General features: G+C 41.6%; 1 protein-coding gene across 1 annotated transcript in view; it reads right to left on the bottom strand.

Moving 5' to 3' along the window:
- The window catches only part of gnsb (glucosamine (N-acetyl)-6-sulfatase (Sanfilippo disease IIID), b), a 70859-nt gene that overhangs the window by 27780 nt on the left and 18483 nt on the right, over positions 1-24596 (bottom strand). The window contains exons 2-3 of the mRNA XM_034192171.1: positions 5422-5481; positions 5118-5321 (exon numbers count right to left, since the gene is read on the bottom strand). Of these exons, the coding sequence (XP_034048062.1) occupies positions 5118-5321; positions 5422-5481 (264 nt within the window). The remainder of the gene's footprint in view (positions 1-5117; positions 5322-5421; positions 5482-24596) is intronic.

The following is a 24596-nucleotide window of genomic DNA, read 5'->3' as shown; positions in this document are numbered from 1 at the left end:
ATTAATTACTGCTCTGATATATTCAATCATCTTTACACTTATATTTATTCTCCCTTTTGACTGTTTGCTGTTATAACTCAATATATATGGCTTAGAACATAATACAGTGATACAGCAGTGACCACAGCACACTTTTTTGGAGCAAGATGGAGCGCGCAGCGTGTCAACAGACAGTGTGGATTCTGATGATGGAGATGATCCCTCTTTTGTTCTGGATGAGGAACCAGAGCAGGTGGTCCACTGATGTGCACACAGATCTCCACAGCTTCTGTTTCCAGTTTCTCCAGGACTCAGGCGCTATGAGCTCCGTCCCAGTGCCGAGTCCTGGAACGCAGAGATGCAGACACACACTGCTCCAGCTGTGGCTCCAGGCACATTTCGTTAAAGCATCGAGATCGTGAGCTTCGGTTTTGTTAAGTTCCTCTTTCTGGCTGTTCGGTAATAAAAGCTCTTTCGTCCACCTTTTCTCAACAAATTGTGACGTTTTTTACTTTTCCCCTTCGTTCAGTGAATCGTTGTGTGCCGTGTGACACAAGTCCCACTGGGCCATAATGGCCCAGTGGGACTTGTCTTTTTTCCTCTTCGTGATGCTTTTTTTTTTTTTTTGGCAGGTGTGACTTGCAGCACAGAAAATATGGTAATTAGATTTTAAAATTTTTCCATGTACATTTTTATTTCTAAATATTTTGCATTCATTTAATACATCCTGTACTGTGAATAAACTGTAATGTCATCTGGCAAAATAATTTGGGTCAGTATAAATAAAGTTGATCTTATTCTTATTTCTTCATTTAATATATTAATGTACATCTTGGTCATCATTTGAGCTTGGATTGCTAAACCTTTATTGGGAGATTCTGCTTCAATATCTTAACATTTTCAAAGTTTTTCAAAGGATTAACAGCCCTCTGCAAAAAATAAATAAAAAAAAAACACAACATACACAAGCCAAAGATAAATTTACACAATAAAAGACAGTTAGCCATACCTTCAGATAAATGTTTTCACAGATTATTGATTAAGCATTATCACGGTTAACAAGTTATCAAAGCCAAGTTTGAGGTTAGCTGTGGCCACCACTGACAGATGTACAGTTACGTGTGAGGGATTTTCAAACAAAGAGCCTCTCTTTGTTCAGCATGTGTCTGATAGTACGAGGGTAGGCTGAAAAGTTCTAAGGCTCACCAAGAAAGAGAAATGCCATTTCAATAAAACTTGGCATGCATTAAGTTCAACTCTTCTGATGACTAACTGTTATTTTCTTCCAGGTTGTGAGGTAGTTTGTGGTTCATAGTCAAGTTTGAAAGTTCGTGGTAGAGGGAAACAGCAAAAATGGACAAAATCTGGCATCGCGGCGTGATTAAGTACCTGCATATGAAGGGGTTAAAGCCCAAGGACATTCGTGTGGATATGGTTGCTACATTAGGGGATGAAGCTCCCTCCATGTCTACAGTGCAGAAGTGGGCAGCTGAATTTAAGAGGGGCAGAGAGAGCCTTGAAGACGACCCAAGGTCTGGACGGCCTGCAACAGCCACAACCCAGAAAAACATTGACCTTGTTCATGAAATGGTGATGGACGACAGACGATTAATCAGCTAGCAGATGCTGTGGGAATATCCCGTGAGAGAACTGAACACATTCTGCATGAAGAACTTGGAATGTCAAAGGTGTCAGCTTGGTGGGTGCCACGTCTTCTGACGCCTGATCAGAAACGCACCAGGCTAGTCATGTCGAAGGCAAACTTGGCGCAATATGAAGAGGATCCAGCCAATTACATGGAACATTTTCTTACCCAGGATGAGTGTTGGGTTCACCACTTTGAACCAGAGACAAAAAACAAACAAACAAAAAAAAAAAAACAATCAATGCAGTGGAAACACCCAAGGTCACCACCTCCAAAGAAGACTAAAGGTCGTTTCGTCTGCGGGGAAGGTCATGGTTTCAGTTTTCTGGGATGCCAAGGGCATTGTGTTCGTGGACTATCTTGAAAAGGGACAAACCATAAATGGACAGTACTATTCTAACCTACTGAGACAGTTACATGAGGCCATCAAAAAGAAACAACCAGGAAAGCTGATGAAAGGGGTGCTGTTCCATCAAGACAATGCCCCAGCTCACAAGTCAACAGTGGCCATGGCCACTATCCACGAGTGTGGATTCGAACTGGTAAATCACCAACCATACTCCCCTGACTTGGCACCCTTGGACTTTCATCTGTTCCCAAACCTGAAAAAAAAACTTGGCTGGGAAGCACTATCGGAGCAATGATGAGGTGATGGCTGCCGTTGAGGACTATTTTACTCTCAAGATGAAAGCTTCTATGCCAAGGGAATTGAAGCACTCAAGCACAGCTGGAAGAAGTGTGTGGCATTACAGGGAGACTATGTAGAAAAATAACCCTGAATTTGTTCAATTCAACAAATGCATCATAGTCAGCCTTAGAACTTTTCAGCCTACCCTCGTACTATAGTTCATGATAGTACTATAGTTCATGTTACAATGTAAAAACATTATTATTTACGTACAATTAAAGTCAGTGCTGCAACTGTTAAAAACTCTTGCTGTTAGAAACCTAATGAAAGCTCTGCATACTCACGCCAATCACATTTCCTCTTCGATTTCAAAATGGATCAACACATCACTTCCTGAAACAAGAACTTGCACTCAGGATGTGAAACAACTGACATTCCAACCGGCTCTCTGAATTTGGGGTTATGAGATGAACTCACTCGATGCCATTGACTCTAAAACGCGTCTTTTCCAAAGACGCGTCATCAAGCCAATTTCTTCTCTTTTCTTTTCTTGTGGTATGTTTGTTGTTGACATGGACATAGAACTCAATTTTCTATGGGTCTTGAAAAAAAACACTCAAATGCTGAAGAAATCCTGGCACTGGGATGTTCTGAACTTTGAAAATGGCTGGCACTCAATGAGTTAACCTCAAGAGTCGCATAATTCTCAAACAAACAAAATACTAACTACACTAGAGATCTGAAACAATAACCCCACCATCACAGTTGCTGTTTACATGCATTACACATCTGTGGCAGTAAATCTTTTGTAATGAAATACCTGAATTAACAAAGTGGTCGACCTTCATAATAAAGAGGCTTGAAGGTTTACTTATTTCCATGTAATTGACAAATGGGGAAAAAAGAACAACAGAAGTCCAATTATCTCCACTGGAAGACAAGACCACCATTTTTTCCTTCATGTATATGCTCACCTGGTGTGGTATCATTGTGTGAAGTTTCACATAAATCCTTCAATTGGTTTAGGAGGACCTCAACTTATAATACTCATTGACAGACAGCTAAAGGGCGATTCCTGTGTACCTTTTTGTTAGGGTTTTAGAGCTTAGTCAGTGGAGTGGTATAAAACCCAAACTACTGCTAATGTCTGGTTCACACTGCAGGATTTTAAAATTATCTGTAGGCTTCCAAAATCTGACAGAGACCACACATGGAGATATAAAAAGAAAAAAAAAAAAAAAAAATCATAGGTCTAAAAGGTTTGGTTGTACAGCGTGTGGTGTTCAGTCACACAGTAAGAACAACACACCACACACCAACAGATTTCAAGTTCCCAGGTCAGACAGGAAGTCTCGCAAAACCTCTTGAGATTAAACGTGACTTCAGAGTAAACAGACGGAGACAGTTTGTGGACTATTTAAAAACAGAGGGGAAAAAACTGATACAAAAGAAAAAGAAAAGGCGTTCTTTAAAGGAGTGGAGACAGTGCGACCACCAGACTTTCTGGTAAGTCAGAACAGCTGTTTTGATTTTATTTTCCACTCCATATGTCCGTCACGTCGCTTTCTGATTGGCTACACGTCACATTCAGCAGGCTGTGTGCTCATTTTTGTGGTCAGAGGACACAACACACACTGCGATATCGGGCCAAGACAATCCAACATGTTGAATATCCCTGATTTGCGATCGGAGCACCCCTGACGTCCTTACCAGCAGATCGGAGCGCTCTGAACACACCACACACGGCAGAAATATCTGATAAGATTATCTTTAGCATCATCATGATTGTTGGGGCGTCCTTAAGATTGTCGGAAGGGGAAGATCGGGTCCGATATCAGCCTAATTATCTTGCTGTGTGAACCAGGCTTAAGTAACAGTTTTTCCTTCATAAATCAGACATTAAGTCTACTGGTTTTTAATCATTCAATCTGAGAAAACAGTATGTCTTACTTCAGTGCAAGAGATTTGGCATCAGCATACACAATAGATTTATACAGCTTGTTTCTCTGGAACTTTGATCTAAACTACAGCCGGAGCAATGAGGACTTTTTGGGGGGTTGCTACAATACAGATAGGGGAGTACAAAAATTTATGATACCGATATACACATAAAAAATGGCAACGATTCATAGCATTTTATTATCAAACCCTTATGTAAAAAAAATGCAATTGATGGTTGAAGTTTTACAGTTTAAACATGAATCATATTATAAATACAGTGAAAAACAACTTGTATGCATGTCATGCTGAGTTCAACTGACTTGGCAGTCACCATATCCTATTGCTCAGCCTTTGCATAAAATAGACTTCTTGTCTAGCTTGGCTCCACTAAGCAGGCAGCATAGCGACCACTCGCCTCTTGTCACTGTAAACTGCCCATTCTGACTGAGAATGAATAGCAGTTGGTCACTTTGCCTCAGTCTCATTTAGCTAATGTAACCAAGGAGGGACAAGGGTCCCAAGCTCATATGGGCCGATATTATTTGCCAACCAATATATCTATTTGTCAGGCTCCAATCTAAACTCCAGTGTTGTCTGTGCAATGATTCTATAATTGCAAAAGATAAGTTTTATTTGGTTGCATAAATTGCAAAATGTTTGTTCTACCAATCTTCCATCATGCCTTTAATTATGTCTTGCTAGAATGGCCATCGGCTATGGCTACTCCACTGAGTGTGGTCAGCTTGAGGTTTCTTCCTGTAAAATGAAAAATAATACAAAGCTACAGGAGTTTTTCCTTGCTCACGATCTTACTCATAGGTGACTTACAATTTGCCACTATGTAAATAAACTAACCTGACCATCTCTGCATTGTGTCGTTTGAAAGTGTCATGAGCTGAGAAACAACACAGAATGTGCTCAAACCTGGTTAAGATACTTCCCAGCGAAGAATGTCTGGTACTTCTGTTTGTTGAGGTAGATGGGGAAGGCCTGAGACTCCGGTCCTTTCTGCCACAAAGAGCTGGAGCAGTTCCCAGACAGGGAGTTGTTTGTCACTCCGTGGTTGTGGGGGTACTGACCGGTAAAGATGCTGCTCCGACTGGGACAGCACAGCGGTGTCACCGTGAACTTCAACAAGTAAAAGAGGAGGGGATCGATGAGAGACAAAACAGTTATGATTAGATCAGTAATACTTCAACATGGAGTAATGTTATGAACATGTACTCACAGCATTGACAAATGTTGCTCCTGCATCCCCAATTAAAGCTTTGGTTTTCTTCATCGGGGTCTGTCCACAGAAACAGACGGGTGTAAGGTCAATACATTTCACATCATGCAAAACAAAACCTTTGAAAGCTAAAATAAATAAATAAATAATGTCCTGGCTAAAAAGTATTTCCTAACTAAACAGGCACTTGGCGAGTGTATCCCTCTGCAAAGGTGGAACAATCAAGGAATTCTGGATTGGCCTTAACACCATAACAGTGTGGCTTCCTGCTTTCCCCCCCCCCCTCACAGTACTTGTTTAATATCCTCTCTGAACATGTTTCACCTGAACAAATCCAGAGTTCCTGATCCAGATCTCCACAAAATTATATTTGTTGATTGTGTCACAGGATGTTTGAAAAATGTCACCTGATGAGGGGACTGCTTTTGGCGACACTGACTTCAAACATTCAGTCTTATTGTCTTTTCCCCAAATCTACTCCAGATTAACATTTCTGCTTCTCATGGCAAAACGACTTTCTCGAACTCCGACCTTCCTCATTTCTCAGTAAGTTCAGGCGATGTCCCTTTAAGAGCACAAACTCACACTTTCACCCGTGCAGGGTTACTGCATGCACAGCCCGCATCAACACGTGGCCAAAACAAGACCAATAAACTGACCTGTTCATTAATGGTTGAATTTCTTTTAGATTTCATACAAAACACATTATGACAAAAGGTGCAAAGAGTGAGAGCATTTTGCACATTTTATCTTTCAGATATTTGGCAAATTAAAATACTTTTTAAAGTGAACTCTGACCAAAAAAAGTGAAGTTTACAGGCACATTTGCTCTTCCACAAACGTTAAATTGGCCAAACCAATGGCAGGTGATACAGAAGGTTTTTACAAAGTACAGCTCAGTGATATGACCTTTGACTTTTTGACCTCAAAATCAGTTGGCTTACCAAACACACATACCATCTGTTCACAATTAGGAAAGAAGTTATTGCACTGAAGATTTTTTACAATGCCCCAGTGACCCCAAAGCCAATAGGCTTCATGGTTTCAATATAGCCGACACACATGCCCAGTTTAGTGAGAATCAGGCCAATACAACTGAAATTATCAAGGTCAATGGCTGCACAAAAAATATACACACACTGCATTTCATATTTAATACAAGAGTAATCAGATTTCTGACATCTGCCAATCCAGATCACCTCCAAAATTCAGTATGGTCTTCCAGGCCCTAATATGTATCTCTGGTGAAAATTTAGTGAGAATCCGTGAAGTAGTTTTGACATAATCCTTCAAAGCCTATATAAAGTGAAATCTTGATCCAGGATCTGGATCCCCTCCAAAATTGAATGAGTCTTCCATGGCCTAATTTCTATCCCTTTTCTTTTTCAGAGTGTTAGATTTTGGAGCCTAAAGTGTGGTGACGTGCTGTTTGGATGCTGGTCAGTGGTGGGCACAGCTAACAAAAAAGTTAGCTTCGATAACTGCGAACCAGCTAACTGAAAAGTTATCTTTTCTAACGCTAAATCGATAAACAACCAAAAATATTCTCAGCTATGAGCAATTGTGAGTTTAAACACCGCCAATGCATTTGATAGACTCAAAGGCAATCACATATCCAAACACAGCCAATGAGTCAGCGCTTCTGTCTTTGTGCGTCCTGCCCACTGCTGTAGGGAAGCCTCATCTACCTTGACAGCATACAGCAGTCCAGCCGTGAGGCAGACGACTTGCAAAGGAAAGCAGGTTTGACTTATGGTTTTGATTTATAAATAAAATTAATCCGGATAGAACAACATTAATGCCAACTCTTGAAATGTACAAAGTGAAAATATAACACATATCTGTTCATTTTAACATAATGCACTAATTCTGAAGATTTGAACACAACACACAGATGCCCAAAGGGATTATGGGTAAACAATTTAACAGACATTTTGGTTTTGCAAATCCTCCCCCCCTTTTTTTACAAATGAAAAAAAAAAAAAAGGACATTTTACAAAGGCACATTTATTTGTAAACACAAACATGTTACATTAACTTGAGCTGGTTTTTACATAGAATGAATTAGTCATCAGTATGAGTGGAGACTCAGTTTACCCATAACCCCTTTGGACATCTGTGTGTTAATGTTCAAATCTTCAGAATTAAAAGATTAAAAGACTATTTAATCCCTGAGCCGGGTTCTAAAGTTTTAGCTTTCATTGTTAGCTTCACGTCTCCACCATTTTTTGTAAAAGGCGTTACATACAGGCTGGGCATGTGTACTACATCATTTTCACATGGTTTCACAGGATCTGTGAGAACGGAGACATTTCTTGAATGGAACACTTTTTGAAACTGACAAAAAGACTGCAGAGCAGAAGTTCAGTTTCAGTGCAGAAAAGGCCTTAAACATGGGATAAACTTAAGTTAAATAATACATGAGGCATTATTTTCTTGGGTGTGCTATGACAAATCCAGGGGGAGCTCTACTGCTCCCTAGCGCCCTTGGCACCGCCCATGCTTTCGTTCATATGGCTGAACATTTAAAATAAAATTGTGCTATACACTACTTTTGAATTCATTTTTGGATTTTGCGTATAACAATGTGATTAATCGTGGAAAATTATGCGATTAAATTTTTTTTAATCGGTGCCCAGCTCTAATTTTTTATTTTATTTTAATGATAACACTCATAATTGTGCACAAAACTGATCCTGGAGCAGAGATTGCTACTGGCAGGCTGCCTTTATGGCTCCAGGTGCACATCAACCTTCTTGGACCCTCAGCTTTTACTGTGACTACATCAGAATTAACAGGTATCACTTAAAAATGAGTTGTCATAACATGACATCACACTTATGTCAACTTTGGAATTAAGCTGTGCCTCCGTTCTTAACATTAGCAGCTAAATTCCATTGAAGTGCACGCTGGGCGCTTCAAATTCAAATCAAATTCATGAATTTATATAGCGCCAATTCACGATGAAATCGTCTCAAGGCGCTTCACACAATATAAGAACAGAAAAAACTGAATTAAAAATTTAAAAACAAAAAGACAACCATAAAAGAATACAAAATAAAAACACACCATAACACTAATGATAAAACAAGGAAAACAAATGAGTCTTTAGACGTAATTTAAGAGTCTCCCCACTATCCGACTGCCGTATGTGTGCTGGGAGATTGTTCCACAGAGCTGGGGCACGGAAAGAGAAAGCTCTGTGACCGGCAGACTTTTTATTCACCCTGGGAACACATAAAAGTCCTGCACCCTGAGAACACAGGGCCCGAGCTGGTATATAGGGGCTTACCAGGTCAGCCACATAGGGAGGTGCAAGTCCATGAACAATCTTATAAACTAATAGCAGTACCTAAAATAAAATAAATAAAATAAAAGTAAAATCCGATCTTGCGACTGGAAGACAGTGCAGGGACGCCAAAATGGGCGTAATGTGGTCAAATTTTCTGCTTTGTGTCAAAAGTCTGGCAGCAGCATTTTGAACCAGTTGAAGAGCCCTAATCCTGGATTGCGGTAAACCAGAAAATAGAACATTACAATAGTCCAATCTAGAAGAGACAAATGCATAAATCAAAGTCTCAGCATCAGCCATAGACAGGATGGGAGGAATCTTCGCTATATTTCGCAAATGGAAGAAAGCAGTCCTCGTAATGTCTCTAATGTGGAGGTCAAAAGACAACATAGGATCAAAAATTACCCCAAGATTCCTCACTTTATCCGTATGATGTATAACACACAAACTTAAGCTAAGCGCTATCTCATCAAATTGATGCCGATACCTCGCTGGACCAAGAACCATCACTTAAGTCTTATCAGAATTTAAAAGTAGGACGTTTCTAGGCATCCAACTTTTCACTGAAGCAAGGCAATCTTCCAAAGATTTTATGTGAATGAGATTACCAGCAGTTATCGGCATGTACAATTGGGTGTCAGCATAGCAATGAAAGGCAATCCCAAAACGACGCAGTATATTCCCAAGGGGTGCTACATAAAGGGAAAAAAACAGAGGGCCTAAAACGGATCCCTGCGGAACCCCAAACTTCATATCCCTAAGATCAGAAGAAGTGCCATTGCACAACACACAGTAAGAACGACTAGACAGGTATGACTTCAACCATGCAAGGGCAGTTCCCATAATCCCAAATTGATTCTCCAGTCTGTCGAGTAGAGTATGATGATCCACAGTATCAAACACACCACTAACATCCAACAGCACCAAGACTGCAGTGGTATCCGAGTCCATTGCTTGCAAAAGGCCATTCACAACTTTAGTAAGTGCTGTCTCTGTGGAGTGAAATTTTCTAAAAGCAGACTGCAATGGCTCAAAAAGAATATTCTCAGTGAGGTAGTCCACGAGCTGTCGCAAAACCACTTTTTCCAGGATTTTAGAACAAAATGATAGATTTGATATCAGTCTATAATTTTTCAATACACTAGGGTCGAGACTGGATTTCTTCAGCAATGGTTTAATCACTGCAGACTTGAAACATTTAGGAACAGATCCAGAAGTTAATGAGAGATTTATAATTTCCAGCACAGTCGGCCCAAGAGTGGGCCACAGGTCCTTAAACACTTTTGTTGGTATGGGATCAAATAAGCAGGTTGTGCTTTTAGTAGATGTCACGAGCTTCATCAGCGCGCCTAGCAAGATACCATCAAAAATCTGTAAATCTGGGTAACACCTTCGTGGGACCATCCACCTCCATAGCAGTAAGCGGTGGTTGGACAAAGCCTGCTGAGATATGCTCAACCTAATATCCTCAATTTTCTTCTGGAAATAGTCCAAGACGTCCTGTGCTGAAAAGGAAGAGTGAATAACAGGTGGCTGTCCATGAATGAGAACAGCTACAGTTTCAAACAAAAACTGAGTTATACTTGTTTTTATTGATCAAATCAGAATAATAAGCCCACTTTGTAGCCAAGAGTGCATGCGTATAGTCTAAGATAGCATCACGCCATGCAAGGTGGAACACCTAATTTGGAACTATGCCATTTCTGTTCCATACCTCTAGCCTTCTGTTTAAGGTCAAGCAAGTAACCACTGAACCAAGGCGACTGTAACTTGGGAAGGCATGGCCTTAAAAGAGGAGGTGCCTTGAGTGCTGAATTCAAGCCATCTGCAAGACTATCCACTGACTGAACATTCTCCAACCCTGAAGCCAAAATTTCAGACAGTCTAGCTTCGAGTTCAGTCATAGTTGAGGGATTAATGTGTCGCTGCAGAAGTAGACAAGGCTTTCGCTCCACTAAACGCGGCAACGTAAATGGAAACCTAATAAATGAGTGGTCAGAGACCACCGAGGCAAGAGGCAAAATTTCGATGTTTGTGACAGCAAGGCCACGCACGAGAACCAAATCAAGGGTATTTCCACTAATGTGCATCGAGTCCTGAATGTATTGCTGGAATCCTAATGCATCCACAAGTTCCATAAATGATTTGCAAAGGGGATCAGAGGGCTCATTTATATGAATGTTAAAAGGCACCAATAATCAAAATGTTGTCCGCACTAGCTGACAGGTTAGAGATGAATGCACCAAATTCATCTAAAAATTTAGAATATGGGCCAGGAGGCCTATAAACAGTGACAAAATAACATGACTGATTTTCATACGTCTGACCCTGACAGTACGTAGCATCATGGGCAGAGCGGAGAGTCAGATGCTCAAACGAATTATATTTATAACCCCCAACAGTCAATAAGGTCAATCTAGATTCATAAATAAAAGCAACACCCCTGCCTTCCTTCGCACCACGAGACATGACTAAATGTATACGCCGGTGGGCAGGCCTCATTCAGAGGAAGAACAGCAGTGGGTTTGAGCCAGGTTTCACATAACCCAATCATGTCCAAGTGATGATCCATAATTAGATCATTAATAAACAGAGATTTCGAGGACAGTGATCTGATGTTAATGAGACCCAAACTGAAGACTTCCATGGGGGAGAGCCTACACAGAAACACTTCCATGGTGCTGACAGACTGACATCTTTGAATAGGCCTGAGTAGCTGAAAATCCACTCCACGTTTTCCATCCAGCGCACAGAGAGTGTCAAACTGTTGTCGTCACATCAGGACTACAAGTCCCAGAAGCTGCAGCGCTCAAGTAGAAATGTCACTTGTCAGAAACACACAAGCATTTTGTTTTTGGACGTCTTTGTAGCTGTTTGTTGTGAATGCCGTTTCCTTTGAAACCGGTCACAGAAGGGCACAAAGTAATCCCGGTGGATCATTGGATGGTCACTAACAGCCTAAATCTTAATTGTTATAATTTTAGTGTGACATGTCCTTTAATATATCAGGTCATGCGAGTGTTCACTTGTCCTTCTTCAGCCTTTAGGGTACTCAAACTTGGAGGCAGCTGTGTGCTGCATCATATTCAGGGAATTCAATTTTTCATTTATATAGTGCCAAATAACAACAAAGTTGCCTCAAGGTGCTTCACACAAGTAAGGTCTAACCTTACCAACCCCCAGAGCAAGCAATGTGAAATGTGCCTAAATGTTGTGACTGATGCTACCTCACAATACAAGTAGTACACCTCATCTGAGCCTATTAAAGTAACTGTTCATCTGACACAAAGTTGATCCAAGAATCATCCTAAAAGACCAGGTACCAAAGATGTCCAGTAATCACCTTAGGTCAATGGTTAGTGTCAAAGTCTCACAACCATACAATAAAACAGGAGCACCAGAACCCTAAAGACTCGGACCTTGGTTCTCCTGCAAAAATACTGACATGACCAAACAGAAGCCTCATGAGTTCACACCTTCTTCCCAGGCATCTCTCGATTTCACAGGTTGAGGACCCAGACATGCTTAGGACCCAGACATTACTCATCTCTGATGGGGACAAGTCTGCCTACAGGCGGGAGATCAATCACCTGGTATAAACAGAACAATCTGGAGCTCAATGCCCTCAAGATAGTAGAGATGGTTGTTGACTTGAGAAAGAACCCAGTCCCGGCCAACCCTATCACCCTGTGTGACTCCCCAATCGCCATTGTAGAGCTTTTCCATTACCTGGGGACCATCACCACCACTCAAGTGGGAGCTGAACATCAGTTCTCTCAGCAAGAGAGCACCAACAGAGGATGTACTTTCTGCACCAGCTAAGGACATTCAACCTGACAAAACCAATAATGGTGAATTTCTACACTGCCATCATGAGTCCTTCAACTCCTCCGTCATCGTCTGGTACGCTGCTGCCAGTGCTGAGGACAGGAGCAGACTGCAGCGTATCATCCACGCAGCAGAGAAGGTGATCGACCGCAATCTGCCATCCCTACAGGACCTGTACTGCATTCAATGAGTACTTGGACAGCTGACGTATGGCATAATCATGTTCAGCTAAAAACTTCATAATGTTGCTGTGTGCAGTAAACTTTATTCTTGTGTTTTGATCATCTATTTAGAATGTCAATAAAGCCTTATGACGGACACAAACAGGGATGGAGTTACCTCGCCCAGAACGGGGATAAACTTTGCACTGGTAACAATCTGGATGGTCTTTTTCCTCTTTTGTCCAGAGGACACGACGTCCATGATTTCCAAAAACAATTTGAAATGTGGACTCATCAGACCACAGCACACTTTTCCACTTTGCATCTGTCCATTTCAAATGAGCTCGGGCCCAGAGAAGGCAGCGGCGTTTCTGGATGTTGTTGATGTACGGCTTTCACTTTGCATGGTAGAGTTTTAACTTGCACTTGTAGATGGTGCGATGTACTGTGTTAACTGACAATGGTTTTCTGAAGTGTTCCTGAGCCCACACGGTAAGATCCTTTACACAATGATGTCTGTTTTTAATGCAGTGCCGCCTGAGGGATCAAAGGTCACGGGCATACAATGTTGGTTTTTGGACTTGCCGCTTACTTGTAGAAAGTTCTCCAGATTCTCTGAATCTTGATTATATTATGGACTGTAGATGATGGAATCCCTAAATTCCTTGCAACTGAACATTGAAACATTGTTCTTAAACTGTTGGACTATTTTTTCACACAGTTATTCACAAAGTGGTGATGCTCGCCCCATCTTTGGTTGTGAACGGCTGAGCCTTTTGGAGATGCTCCTTTTATACCCAATCAAGACACTCACCTGTTTCCAATTAACCTGTTCACCTGTGGAATGTTCTAAACAGGTGTTCTCTGAGCATTCATCAACTTTCCCAGTCTTTTGTTGCCACTGTCCCAGCTTTTTTGAAACGTGTTGCAGGCATCCATTTCAAAATGAGCAAATATTTGCACAAACACAAAGTTTATCAGTTTGAACATTAAATACCTTGTCTTTGTGGTGTATTCAATTGAATATAGGTTGAAGAGGATTTGCAAATCATTGTATTCTGTTTTTACTTCCATTTTACACAATGTCCCAACTTCTTTGGAATTGGGGTTGTAATTCGATTGAACATCTGATTTTCCACTCTGTCCACGATGCTACGTATTGCTAAGGTCAGAAGGATAAAAATCAGCCATATTACTTGTCACTGTATATAAGTGCCATGGCCCATACTCTGAATTGTGAGATGAATTTGCTGAGTTCATCTCTAACTTGTCAACTAGTGCAGATAACATTCTGATCATTGGTGACTTTACTGTTCATATAAATAAGCCGTCTGATCCCCTCTGCAAATCATTTATGGAAATTGTGTTTTTAATTTACATTTCACACAATGTCCCAGCTTCATTGGAATTGTAATAATAATAATAATAATAATAATAATAAGTGGCTTGGCTTGAGTGTAGCCACATGTTGGGGTTTGTGTTGGACAAACTATTTTTATTTATCTACTTGTGCATACTTTTGGAGCTTTAGGCATTGTTGCTACAAGCTTTATTGCTTATATTAGGCTGAAGTTCATAGAGCTATGTGTAAAAAAAAAAAAAAAAAAAAAACATAACTGCAGGGAAAACCACCTCTCCTGTACCAATACACACACACATATACATACATACACACATACGTTTAAAGGTTTAACCCAGATTAGTCATTATGTCAATAAATCCAGTTTAATAAGTAAAAAAAAAAATTAAGTGAGTTTAATGTGATCAGGTAATAAATTCCATTCCTTCATACCCTAGACCATAGGTGTCAAACTGATTCCAGAAAGGGCCAAGAGGGTGCAGGTTTTCTTTGCAGCTACTGACTCCACCAGGTGACTCCACTGGTTAACATCACTTTGAACAGATGGAATCAGTTCGTCAGTGAAATCACCTGGTGGAGTCAGTGGCTGCAAAGAAAACCTGCACCCTCGTGCCATTTCTGGAATCAGTTTGACACCTATGCCCTAGACCGATATCAAATCTATCATTTTGTTCTAAAATCCTGGAAAAAGTGGTTTCGCGACAGCTCGTGGACTACCTCACTGAGAATATTCTTTTTGAGCCATTGCGGTCTGCATTTAGAAAATATCACTCCACAGAGACAGCACTTACTAAAGTTGTGAATGACCTTTTACGAGCAATGGACTCATACCACTACAGTCTTGGTGCTGTTGGATCTTAGTGCAGCGTTTGATACTGTGGATCATCATAATTTACTCGACAGACTGGAGAATCAGTTTGGGATTATGGGAACTGCACTTGCATGGTTGACGTCATACCTGTCTAGTCGTTCTGTGTTGTGTGCAATGGCACTTCTTCCAATCTTAGGGATATGAACGCACCCTGCGTTCTCAAGGTGCAGGACTTTTATGTGTTCCCAGGGTGAATAAAAAGTCTGCTGGTCACAGAGCTTTCTCCTACCGTGCCCCAGCTCTGTGGAATGATGTCCCGGCACACATACGGCAGTCGGATACTGTGGAGACTTTTAAATCACGTTTAAAGACTCATTTGTTTTCCTTGTTTTATCATTAGTGTTATGTGTTTTTAAATTTTTAATTCAGTTTTTTCTGTTTTTGTTATGTTTTGTGAAGTGCCTTGAAATGATTTCATCGTGAACTTTGATGCACACACTGTGTCGTGCAGGAGAGTAAATTCATCTTTAACAGGTGTAGACTGAACCTGAGAGGGGCGCCGGCGTGTGCAGTGGTGCAAAGAGAATTTTGAAATGTTCAAAAAAATCTTTCACGCATAAATGTCGTGCAAAGTGGCACAATCTGCTCACTGACGATGTGCAGCTCGTCAAGTGAGTAAAGAAGCGAATAGAGCAAGTGATTGTGTCAGCGCACCACATCAGAGGGCAGCTTGTCTGATCGATTATAACAAGATGTTAAACTCTCTCATAAACATACCTTTACAGCTGCACACAAGAAGGAAAGAACATGGAACTGTTACCAAGCTGTGTGGAGAAGGGAATAAATAAAGATTATGTTGTTTTGCCCCTGTCTTAAAGTAACCCTAATGATGTACTTGTTATTATTACACTGATTGCACAACTTTGTTTTTTGTAGCCACTAACGACTGGGAGTGAAGCATGCTGGGATCATTCTGAACTGGGAGTGAAGCATGCTGGGATCATTCTGAACTGGGAGTGAAGAACTGCTTTTATTATGTCTTTGTAATAGAGAAAATAACTTTCAGATGCCTGTTGATTAAAGAAATTATGTGCGCCAGGGAGGTTGAGTTGGCCACTCACCCTCCCTTCGCGGACACACTAGAAAAGAGGGAGTAGAACCATGCTTCAACAGAGTCTGCTGCGGGTTAACGTACGAACGCCCAGCCGGTTGACAGGCGCACTCTGCTGAAGGTGTTGGCTCTCCACCTTAAAGGCGTCACGGTAAGAGAGAAAAATGCGCTGCAACCACTTGTGTTTCATGTAAGTGCTTTTGTGGGGAATAAATATACGCCTTTTTATTCTAGCAAAATGCAGTCTGTGTGATCATTTCTGTGTGCCGATCTGACCGAACCTTGTGTTTCAAAACATTTTTGGCGTTGTCGGCAGGATACGGTTACGCTCAGACTACACACAGAAATGTCTTGCTTTAGATTGGGAAAGAGAGATGCGGAGGTGGCATCTCAACAGGAAGAAGTGGTCCCTGGGTGGGATGGGATCACTTCTAAGGAAATAGGCCAGCTTCTACGGCGACGTGGGGGACGCCCTGGGTCGTGGACTGGAGCAATTCCCACCGCGACTCCGCCAGTTTTATGTGAAATGTTGAAACGGGTGGAGGTTAAAGATAAAGCTCCATTGGGAGGAATTAGTGAAATGATGTGGATTTGTGCAGAAGCCTGGAAAGAGCGGGTTTTAACTTTAGATACAGTCCGCTCATCAGAATGTGCTAAATCACAAAAGGTGACAAGATTAGAACAACAAATGAAGCAATTGGAAATTCAAGCCGAAGAAATAGACGGTGTACCAACTTCCGTCTTGGCTGAAAAATGTAAACAAAAAGGATTGAAAGTGACTTGTGTGTCAGGGATGCGCCCTGATATGTTTGATTTGGCCTCATTGTTGAAAGAAATTGTGCAGGGAGAAAAGAAAGGAGTGAAACCTAGTGCCCCTCCCCTACAGGAGGAGGAGGAGGAGGACTCTGATGATGATCAGCTGCAAATAGCTGCAGTCCGGAAAGGAAAGAAAGACAAAAAGAAGGGGAAAAATAAAGAAAGGCGTTCTTGGAGCTTTGACCCTTGCGAGGAAGATTAGGATGATGGTCAAACTCTTGTGGCCCGCCGAGAATTAAAACAATGGTTCACAAGTGATATTAGACCCCATGTGTGATTGGAAATATTTTGGAAAAAATCAGTTCAAGTCACCTCGGCTTTAGTGGACACAGGAGCGGAGGCCTCATTGATTCATGGAAATCCAGAGAAAATGAAGGGACCTATAGTTCCCTTAACTGGATTAGGCGGACAATTGGTGTATGGAAAAAATATATCGATACCGCTTAAAATTGGAAATATGCCAATTAAAGTGTACACTGTAATAGTGACTCCAATTAATGAATGGATAATTGGCATGGATATTTTAGCTGGAATGACTTTGCATTTAGAACAGGGTAAATTTCAATTTGGGATAGCAAACGTAAGAATGATTCTGGTGGGAAAAGTAAAAATGAAACCTTTTCCCATTCCAGAGGCTACATGTGTGATTAATCAGAAACAATATCGTATTCCTGGAGGACAAGCAGAAATTACTGCAACCATAAAAGACTACTTGGAGGCAGGAGTTTTGAAACCAGTGACAACAAAATGGAATAATCCATTGTGGCCAGTCCGTAAATCGGATGGTACATGGAGAATGACTGTAGACTTTAGAGGTCTAAATAAACATACACCGGCTTTGACTTCAGCTGTACCTGATGCTGTGAGTATAATTGAACGAGTGCAACATCATAGTGGTACGTGGTATGCTGTTATAGATTTGGCCAATGCATTCTTTACCATACCAATCCCAGAGGATAGGATGGAACAGTTTGCATTTACGTGGGAAGGACGGCAATATACATTCACAAGATTGCCACAAGGATATTTACACAGTCCCACTATTTGTCATAGAGTGGTGGCGGAGCATTTGGAACAGTTCCAGGTTCCAATGAGAATGATGATCTCACATTACATTGATGACATTATGCTTCAAGGAGATACAGAAGCAGAAGTAGTGGAATATCTACCGAAATTAGTGACTCATATGAAATCATTTGGCTGGGAAATTAATCCAGCAAAGATTCAGGGACCAGCTCAAACAGTGAAATTCTTAGGAATAGTTTGGAACAAAGGAGAGAGGGAAATCACACAAAAAGCTAAAGAGAAAATAGCTAACTTTCCAGTACCTCACAGTAAGACAGATGCACAACGATATATTGGTTTATTTGGATTTTGGAGACATCATATTCCACATTTGGGACAGATTTTACAGCCTTTATATCGATGCACTAGAAAGAAAGAGGAGTTTGTATGGGGAGAGGAACAACAATGCTCATTTGATATGGCAAAGGAAGCCATACAGCAGGCTGTGTCCTTAGGAAAAATGCAATCAGGACCAGTAGAACTTCAAGTGTCTGCTCTAAATGATTATGCTAATTGGAGCTTATGGCAAAAACAAAACAGGATACGAAAACCTTTAGGATTCTGGTCGAGAAAACTCCCGGACGCAGGTATGCGTTACACACCTTTTGAAAAACAGCTTTTAGCATGCTATTGGGCTCTAATTGAAACTGAATCACAAACAGTAGGACATGAGGTAATGATGAGAACTCAGATACCTATTCTCTCATGGGTAATGAGTAATCCCACCACTCACCGAATAGGGACAGCTCAGGAGGCTAGTGTGATAAAATGGAAATGGTATGTGTCAGAGCGTGTAAAACCAGGTGAAAAAGGGGTGTCATTGCTGCATGAACAAGTAGCTGATGCTCCTGAGGAAGATGAGGAACCTTTTGCAACCATTGGAGGAATCTCCTGTTAAAGCAGGAAAAAGGTGGGATGATTTGTCAGATGATGAGAAAAGTCGAGCATGGTTCACTGATGGTTCCTGTCAATATCAAGCAGGAAAAAGGCAATGGAAAGCAGGAGCTTTTAATCCACAATTAGGTCAGTCTCTGGAAGAATTAGGAGAAGGAAAAAGCAGTCAGTGGGCGGAGTTGAAGGCCGTGCATATGGTGGTCATGCAGGGAGAACCACAGGGCCTCCATATTTATACAGACTCATGGTCAGTGACCCAAGGACTACTTACCTGGATGCCTACATGGCATGCCACTAATTGGAAAATACATTCTAAAGAAGTTTGGGGAAGAGAATTGTGGGACGACATTTGGGAAAAGGCTAAAACAATTCCTATTACTGTGATGCATGTAGATGCACACACTAATGGACAAGACTCAGAAGCTTTATATAATAAAGCTGCAGATCAATTAGTAAGAGTAATGATTGAATTAAGACAATACAGCCCAGGATTGGCTAGATGGGCTCATGTCAAAGCAGGACATTGGGGGGTTCAAGGTACCCTAAAATGGGCCAGAGATCGAGGTATTGATCTAAAATTGGATGATGTGAAAACAGCAATACCTCAACATTTGCATGGGCAGTTAAATCGTGGAAAAAGTCCTGGTCAAATTTGGCAGTTAGATTTTATTGGACCACTGCCCATGTCTAAGGGATGTAGACATGCATGCACTGCTGTAGATACATTTTCTGGGGTCTTGGTAGTGCATCCATGTAAATTTGCAAATCAAATGGCCACACTTAAGTGTTTGAATATAATACAGCAGTATTATGGTTTGCCAGTACAGATTCAAACTGATAATGGCACTCATTTTACGGGAAATAAAGTAAAGGAGTGGGCCAAAGAAAATCATGTTGAATGGATTCCCTATTACCCGCAAGCGGCGGGACTAGTAGAACGAATGAATGGGCTCCTTAAAGAGACCCTATTGAAGCTGTCAAAAGATCGCACTATGCGACAATGGAAACAGGACTTGACTACTGCAGTGGATCAGTTAAACAATCGACCTATAGGGTCCGGATCCACACCATTGATAAGGATGATTTCAGGAGAAATGATAGAGCATACTACAGAAAGCATCAAAATTTGGAAAATTGATCCACAAGCGGAATTAAGGACATTGACAACCGTTCAGGGCTAGGTTTACAGTGTCCAAAAGGGACATATGGGCATGTCCTGCCACGTAGTGGTCTATCACTCAAAGGGCTAACTATTCAAGCCGGAGTGATAGATGCAGATTATCAAGGTGAGATTGGAGTGGTTTGTAGATTGTTTGGAGAACAACCCCTGATATTGAACAAAGGGGACAAAATTGCTCAATTAATCATTAAACCTTGTGAAATGGGGTTGGTACAGGAAATACCAAAACCCGTAGTAATAACTACACGAGGAACACAAGGTTTTGGTTCCTCAGATCAAGCAGGTGCCAAAGTTTGGGTGAAACAACCTAACGGACCGCCTAAGGCGGCAGAAATTATAGCTCAAGGGAATGATGCAACTGTTAGTATACTCTATCAGGGTGAAGAAAAATGGGTAAATGTGCCTGTATCAAAGTGTTATGTAAGAGAAGACTAATCGTTGTCATTCTACCCGTAGTTACACTTGTGTTGTCTAGGCTTGATGTCCTGGTGGGAGTTGCTGATCGGGTGATCGAGGACCACAGGAGGTGTACGTCGCCATGGCAACCAGTGGAAGCCCCGGGATTGGAGGTGTCGGCTGCTGGGTCATACTCCTCCTTGTAGGTGGTGCCATGGTCTCCAGCTGCTGGGGATGACGGAAGGAAACGAACTTGAAGAGATACCATTGTTCCAAACAGGATGGAAGAACTCCGCCAACAACAGAACGCAAGATGATTACACCTGCACCAGTAATTGCAAACTATGGCGATGTGTGAACTGTTTTGCCAGACACCATATACCAGTATTTACTATGGGATGTAATGTCACTCTTAATGCTAGAGTGAACATGTGTGTTTTTAATATGACAAGTAAATCGTGTAGTAATGTCAATGGAACCACCTGGACTATTAAACCGTGGAGTAAAGTAATGATCAGTAATAGTACTGAAATTAAAGGGAGGAGATCATTCCTGTACATGCTGTGGGTACTACCAACAGAGGCTAAGGCAACACAAACCCAGGTTGCCCCTTTAATTGATACTTGTACTCATTTGGCACAGGCCACAATAAAAACGAAGGTATATTGGCAAGTTACCTTTCCAAAAATTCCAATTTGCAGAAGACGTCGAAGGGCGTGGTATGACACTCTATTAGGAGGAACAGGAACTGTCCTGGGGGTGTCGAATACAGTAGATAATGAGGTAACCAGAACAATGTTATCAAACACTGGGAAATACTCGTCCCAAGTAGTTCATCAGGTTGGAGAGTGGTCCTACCAATGCTGTGGCCCACAGCATTGGTAGGACAAGTACAAAATACTAATTTGTGGCAAAAGAATTTCAAATGGCAATTGAAACTATGGAATGAAACCTATGATTCACTGAAAAACTTATCACATATAAGTAATTGGACAGCATGTGCAATGCAAACAATCCATGCAGAAGCTCAAAAAGAACGATTCCAGCGTATAGTTACTGCAGGGAACTATCATGATTGGAAATGGATTTGGAATATAACTGATACCTTATGGTTAAAGTTACATCCAGAATTTACACAGTGTAATGAAACAGTATGTACTGGACACTGGACCCAGTATAATGTGACACAACCAAAGGTTGTTTGTAAATATCAAGTATTACCGGTAATTACGACTAATGGCTATTGGTTCTTGCATATGGATGGAGAGTGGTTAGAACCAAAAACTAATACGACTTTTGATACCAAAATGTGTGACAAAACAGATAAAGGTATGGCCTGTGTGCTGCAAACGGGATATGCCAATCCATGTCTAACCGACTCAGAGGTTGTACTTTGTGACTGGACTAGGGAAACACCAAGAGAAATGTTGTGGCAAATTGGCCCACATGCTCTGTGTGTTGCAACAATGAGAAACAATTCATAAGTACCTTCGGTTCCGTTTACTGGCTGCCTGAACAATGTGCACTTATGGCATTGGGGAAACCGGACGTATCGTTTGACTAATTATTCTGTATCGAGTCGGCTGACTTCGGTACAATGGGATGTATTGCATTCCCCATGGAGTCTTTCCCTGGAGCGTTTCAAATGCGCATTGGAACAATCTACGGAAATTCAGCAATTAATAGAGTCACATACGTCCAACATCTCCAGTCTCATGGTGTCTACATTGATAGCTAGTGACCGGGTAAAACATGTGGCAAAATTAGTACAGCAAGCATCAGCACATCATTGGTGGGATATCTTTTCAGGGATGTCTGTCACTGCCAGGAGTACCTTAGTGCCACCTTTGATAATATTAATTATAGCAATATGTGTGATGACATGTATCTATGTTATACGTTTAAGGCGAGAGGTGGAATGGGTAATATTTCAACGAATGAGATGAAATTAACTTTGTTAATTCATGATCCTTTTGGAGTGAACGAATACAATGTCACATTAGACCCCACAACATCGGGTTTTGTATATGAGTATATTGTTTGGAACAGGTATAATCAAGACTATATTACTCAAAATTTTGTTTGTGAATCACTAGAAGAAATGTGGGAAATGCTATGGCAGGTCCAGCATTACCTGAATCTGCTAGTGGTTACATAAATTGACTGGTGCAAAACACCAAGAGTGGAATGTGTGGAGAAGGGAATAAATAAAGATTATGTTGTTTTGCCCCTGTCTTAAAGTAACCCTAATGATGTACTTGTTATTATTACACTGATTGCACAACTTTGTTTTTTGTAGCCACTAATGACTGGGAGTGAAGCATTCTGGGATCATTCTGAACTGGGAGTGAAGCATGCTGGGATCATTCTGAACTGGGAGTGAAGCATGCTGGGATCATTCTGAACTGGGAGTGAAGAACTGCTTTTATTATGTCTTTGTAATAGAGAAAATAACTTTCAGATGCCTGTTGATTAAAGAAATTATGTGCGCCAGGGAGGTTGAGTTGGCCACTCACCCTCCCTTCGCGGACACACTAGAAAAGAGGGAGTAGAACCATGCTTCAACAGAGTCTGCTGCGGGTTAACGTACGAACGCCCAGCCGGTTGACAGGCGCACTCTGCTGAAGGTGTTGGCTCTCCACCTTAAAGGCGTCACGGTAAGAGAGAAAAATGCGCTGCAACCACTTGTGTTTCATGTAAGTGCTTTTGTGGGGAATAAATATACGCCTTTTTATTCTAGCAAAATGCAGTCTGTGTGATCATTTCTGTGTGCCGATCTGACCGAACCTTGTGTTTCAAAACACAAGCCATGACAATGTAAATATGACAATTACTCTTGCTTGCCTCTATTGGTGGTTGGCTCTCACTGCGGTATTGTATCACTTCCTGTTCCGGAGCACAGCGGTGTTTTTCTGTATCTGTTAGCTGTTTAATCTGCGCAGTTAGATTGATCTAGTTATCTAGATTACGATTTGTTTCCCAGTGTAATCTTTACGTGCCTTAACTAAAGCACTCCTGCTGAATCACCTCTAAATTATTTACACATTATTCACTTTGCGTGTTTTTAGGAATCCGCTAGCTTAGCGTAGCTACTAGCTCTTAGCCGATTTAGCATGGCGGCTTCTCCTGTCTCTCCCGCACTTTTCTGCTCTGGGTGTGAAATGTTTAGTTATTCCTCGGCCTCCTTTAGCAGTAACGGTACTTGTAATAACTGTAGCTTATTCGTAGCTTTGGAGGCCAGGCTGGGCGAATTGGAGACTCGGCTCCGCACCGTGGAAAATTCTACAGCTAGCCAGGCCCCTGTAGTCGGTGCGGACCAAGGTAGCTTAGCCGCCGTTAGTTACCCCCTGGCAGATCCCGAGCAGCCGGGAAAGCAGGCCAACTGGGTGACTGTGAGGAGGAAGCGTAGCCCTAAACAGAAGCCCCGTGTACACCGCCAACCCGTTCACATTTCTAACCGTTTTTCCCCACTCAACGACACACCCGCCGAGGATCAAACTCTGGTTATTGGCGACTCTGTTTTGCGAAATGTGAAGTTAGCGACACCAGCAACCATAGTCAATTGTCTTCCGGGGGCCAGAGCAGGCGACATTGAAGGAAATTTGAAACTGCTGGCTAAGGCTAAGCGTAAATTTGGTAAGATTGTAATTCACGTCGGCAGTAATGACACCCGGTTACGCCAATCGGAGGTCACTAAAATTAACATTAAATTGGTGTGTAACTTTGCAAAAACAATGTCGGACTCTGTAGTTTTCTCTGGGCCCCTCCCCAATCAGACCGGGAGTGACATGTTTAGCCGCATGTTCTCCCTGAATTGCTGGCTGTCTGAGTGGTGTCCAAAAAATGAGGTGGGCTTCATAGATAATTGGCAAAGCTTCTGGGGAAAACCTGGTCTTGTTAGGAGAGACGGCATCCATCCCACTTTGGATGGAGCAGCTCTCATTTCTAGAAATCTGGCCAATTTTCTTAAATCCTCCAAACCGTGACTATCCAGGGTTGGGACCAGGAAGCAGAGTTGTAGTCTTACACACCTCTCTGCAGCTTCTCTCCCCCTGCCATCCCCTCATTACCCCATCCCCGTAGAGACGGTGCCTGCTCCCAGACTACCAATAACCAGCAAAAATCTATTTAAGCATAAAAATTCAAAAAGAAAAAATAATATAGCACCTTCAACTGCACCACAGACTAAAACAGTTAAATGTGGTCTATTAAACATTAGGTCTCTCTCTTCTAAGTCCCTGTTAGTAAATGATATAATAAT

Source organism: Thalassophryne amazonica, chromosome 17, assembly GCF_902500255.1.
Source record: "Thalassophryne amazonica chromosome 17, fThaAma1.1, whole genome shotgun sequence".
Taxonomy (NCBI): domain Eukaryota; kingdom Metazoa; phylum Chordata; class Actinopteri; order Batrachoidiformes; family Batrachoididae; genus Thalassophryne; species Thalassophryne amazonica.
This window is presented reverse-complemented; position numbering and strand designations above follow the sequence as displayed.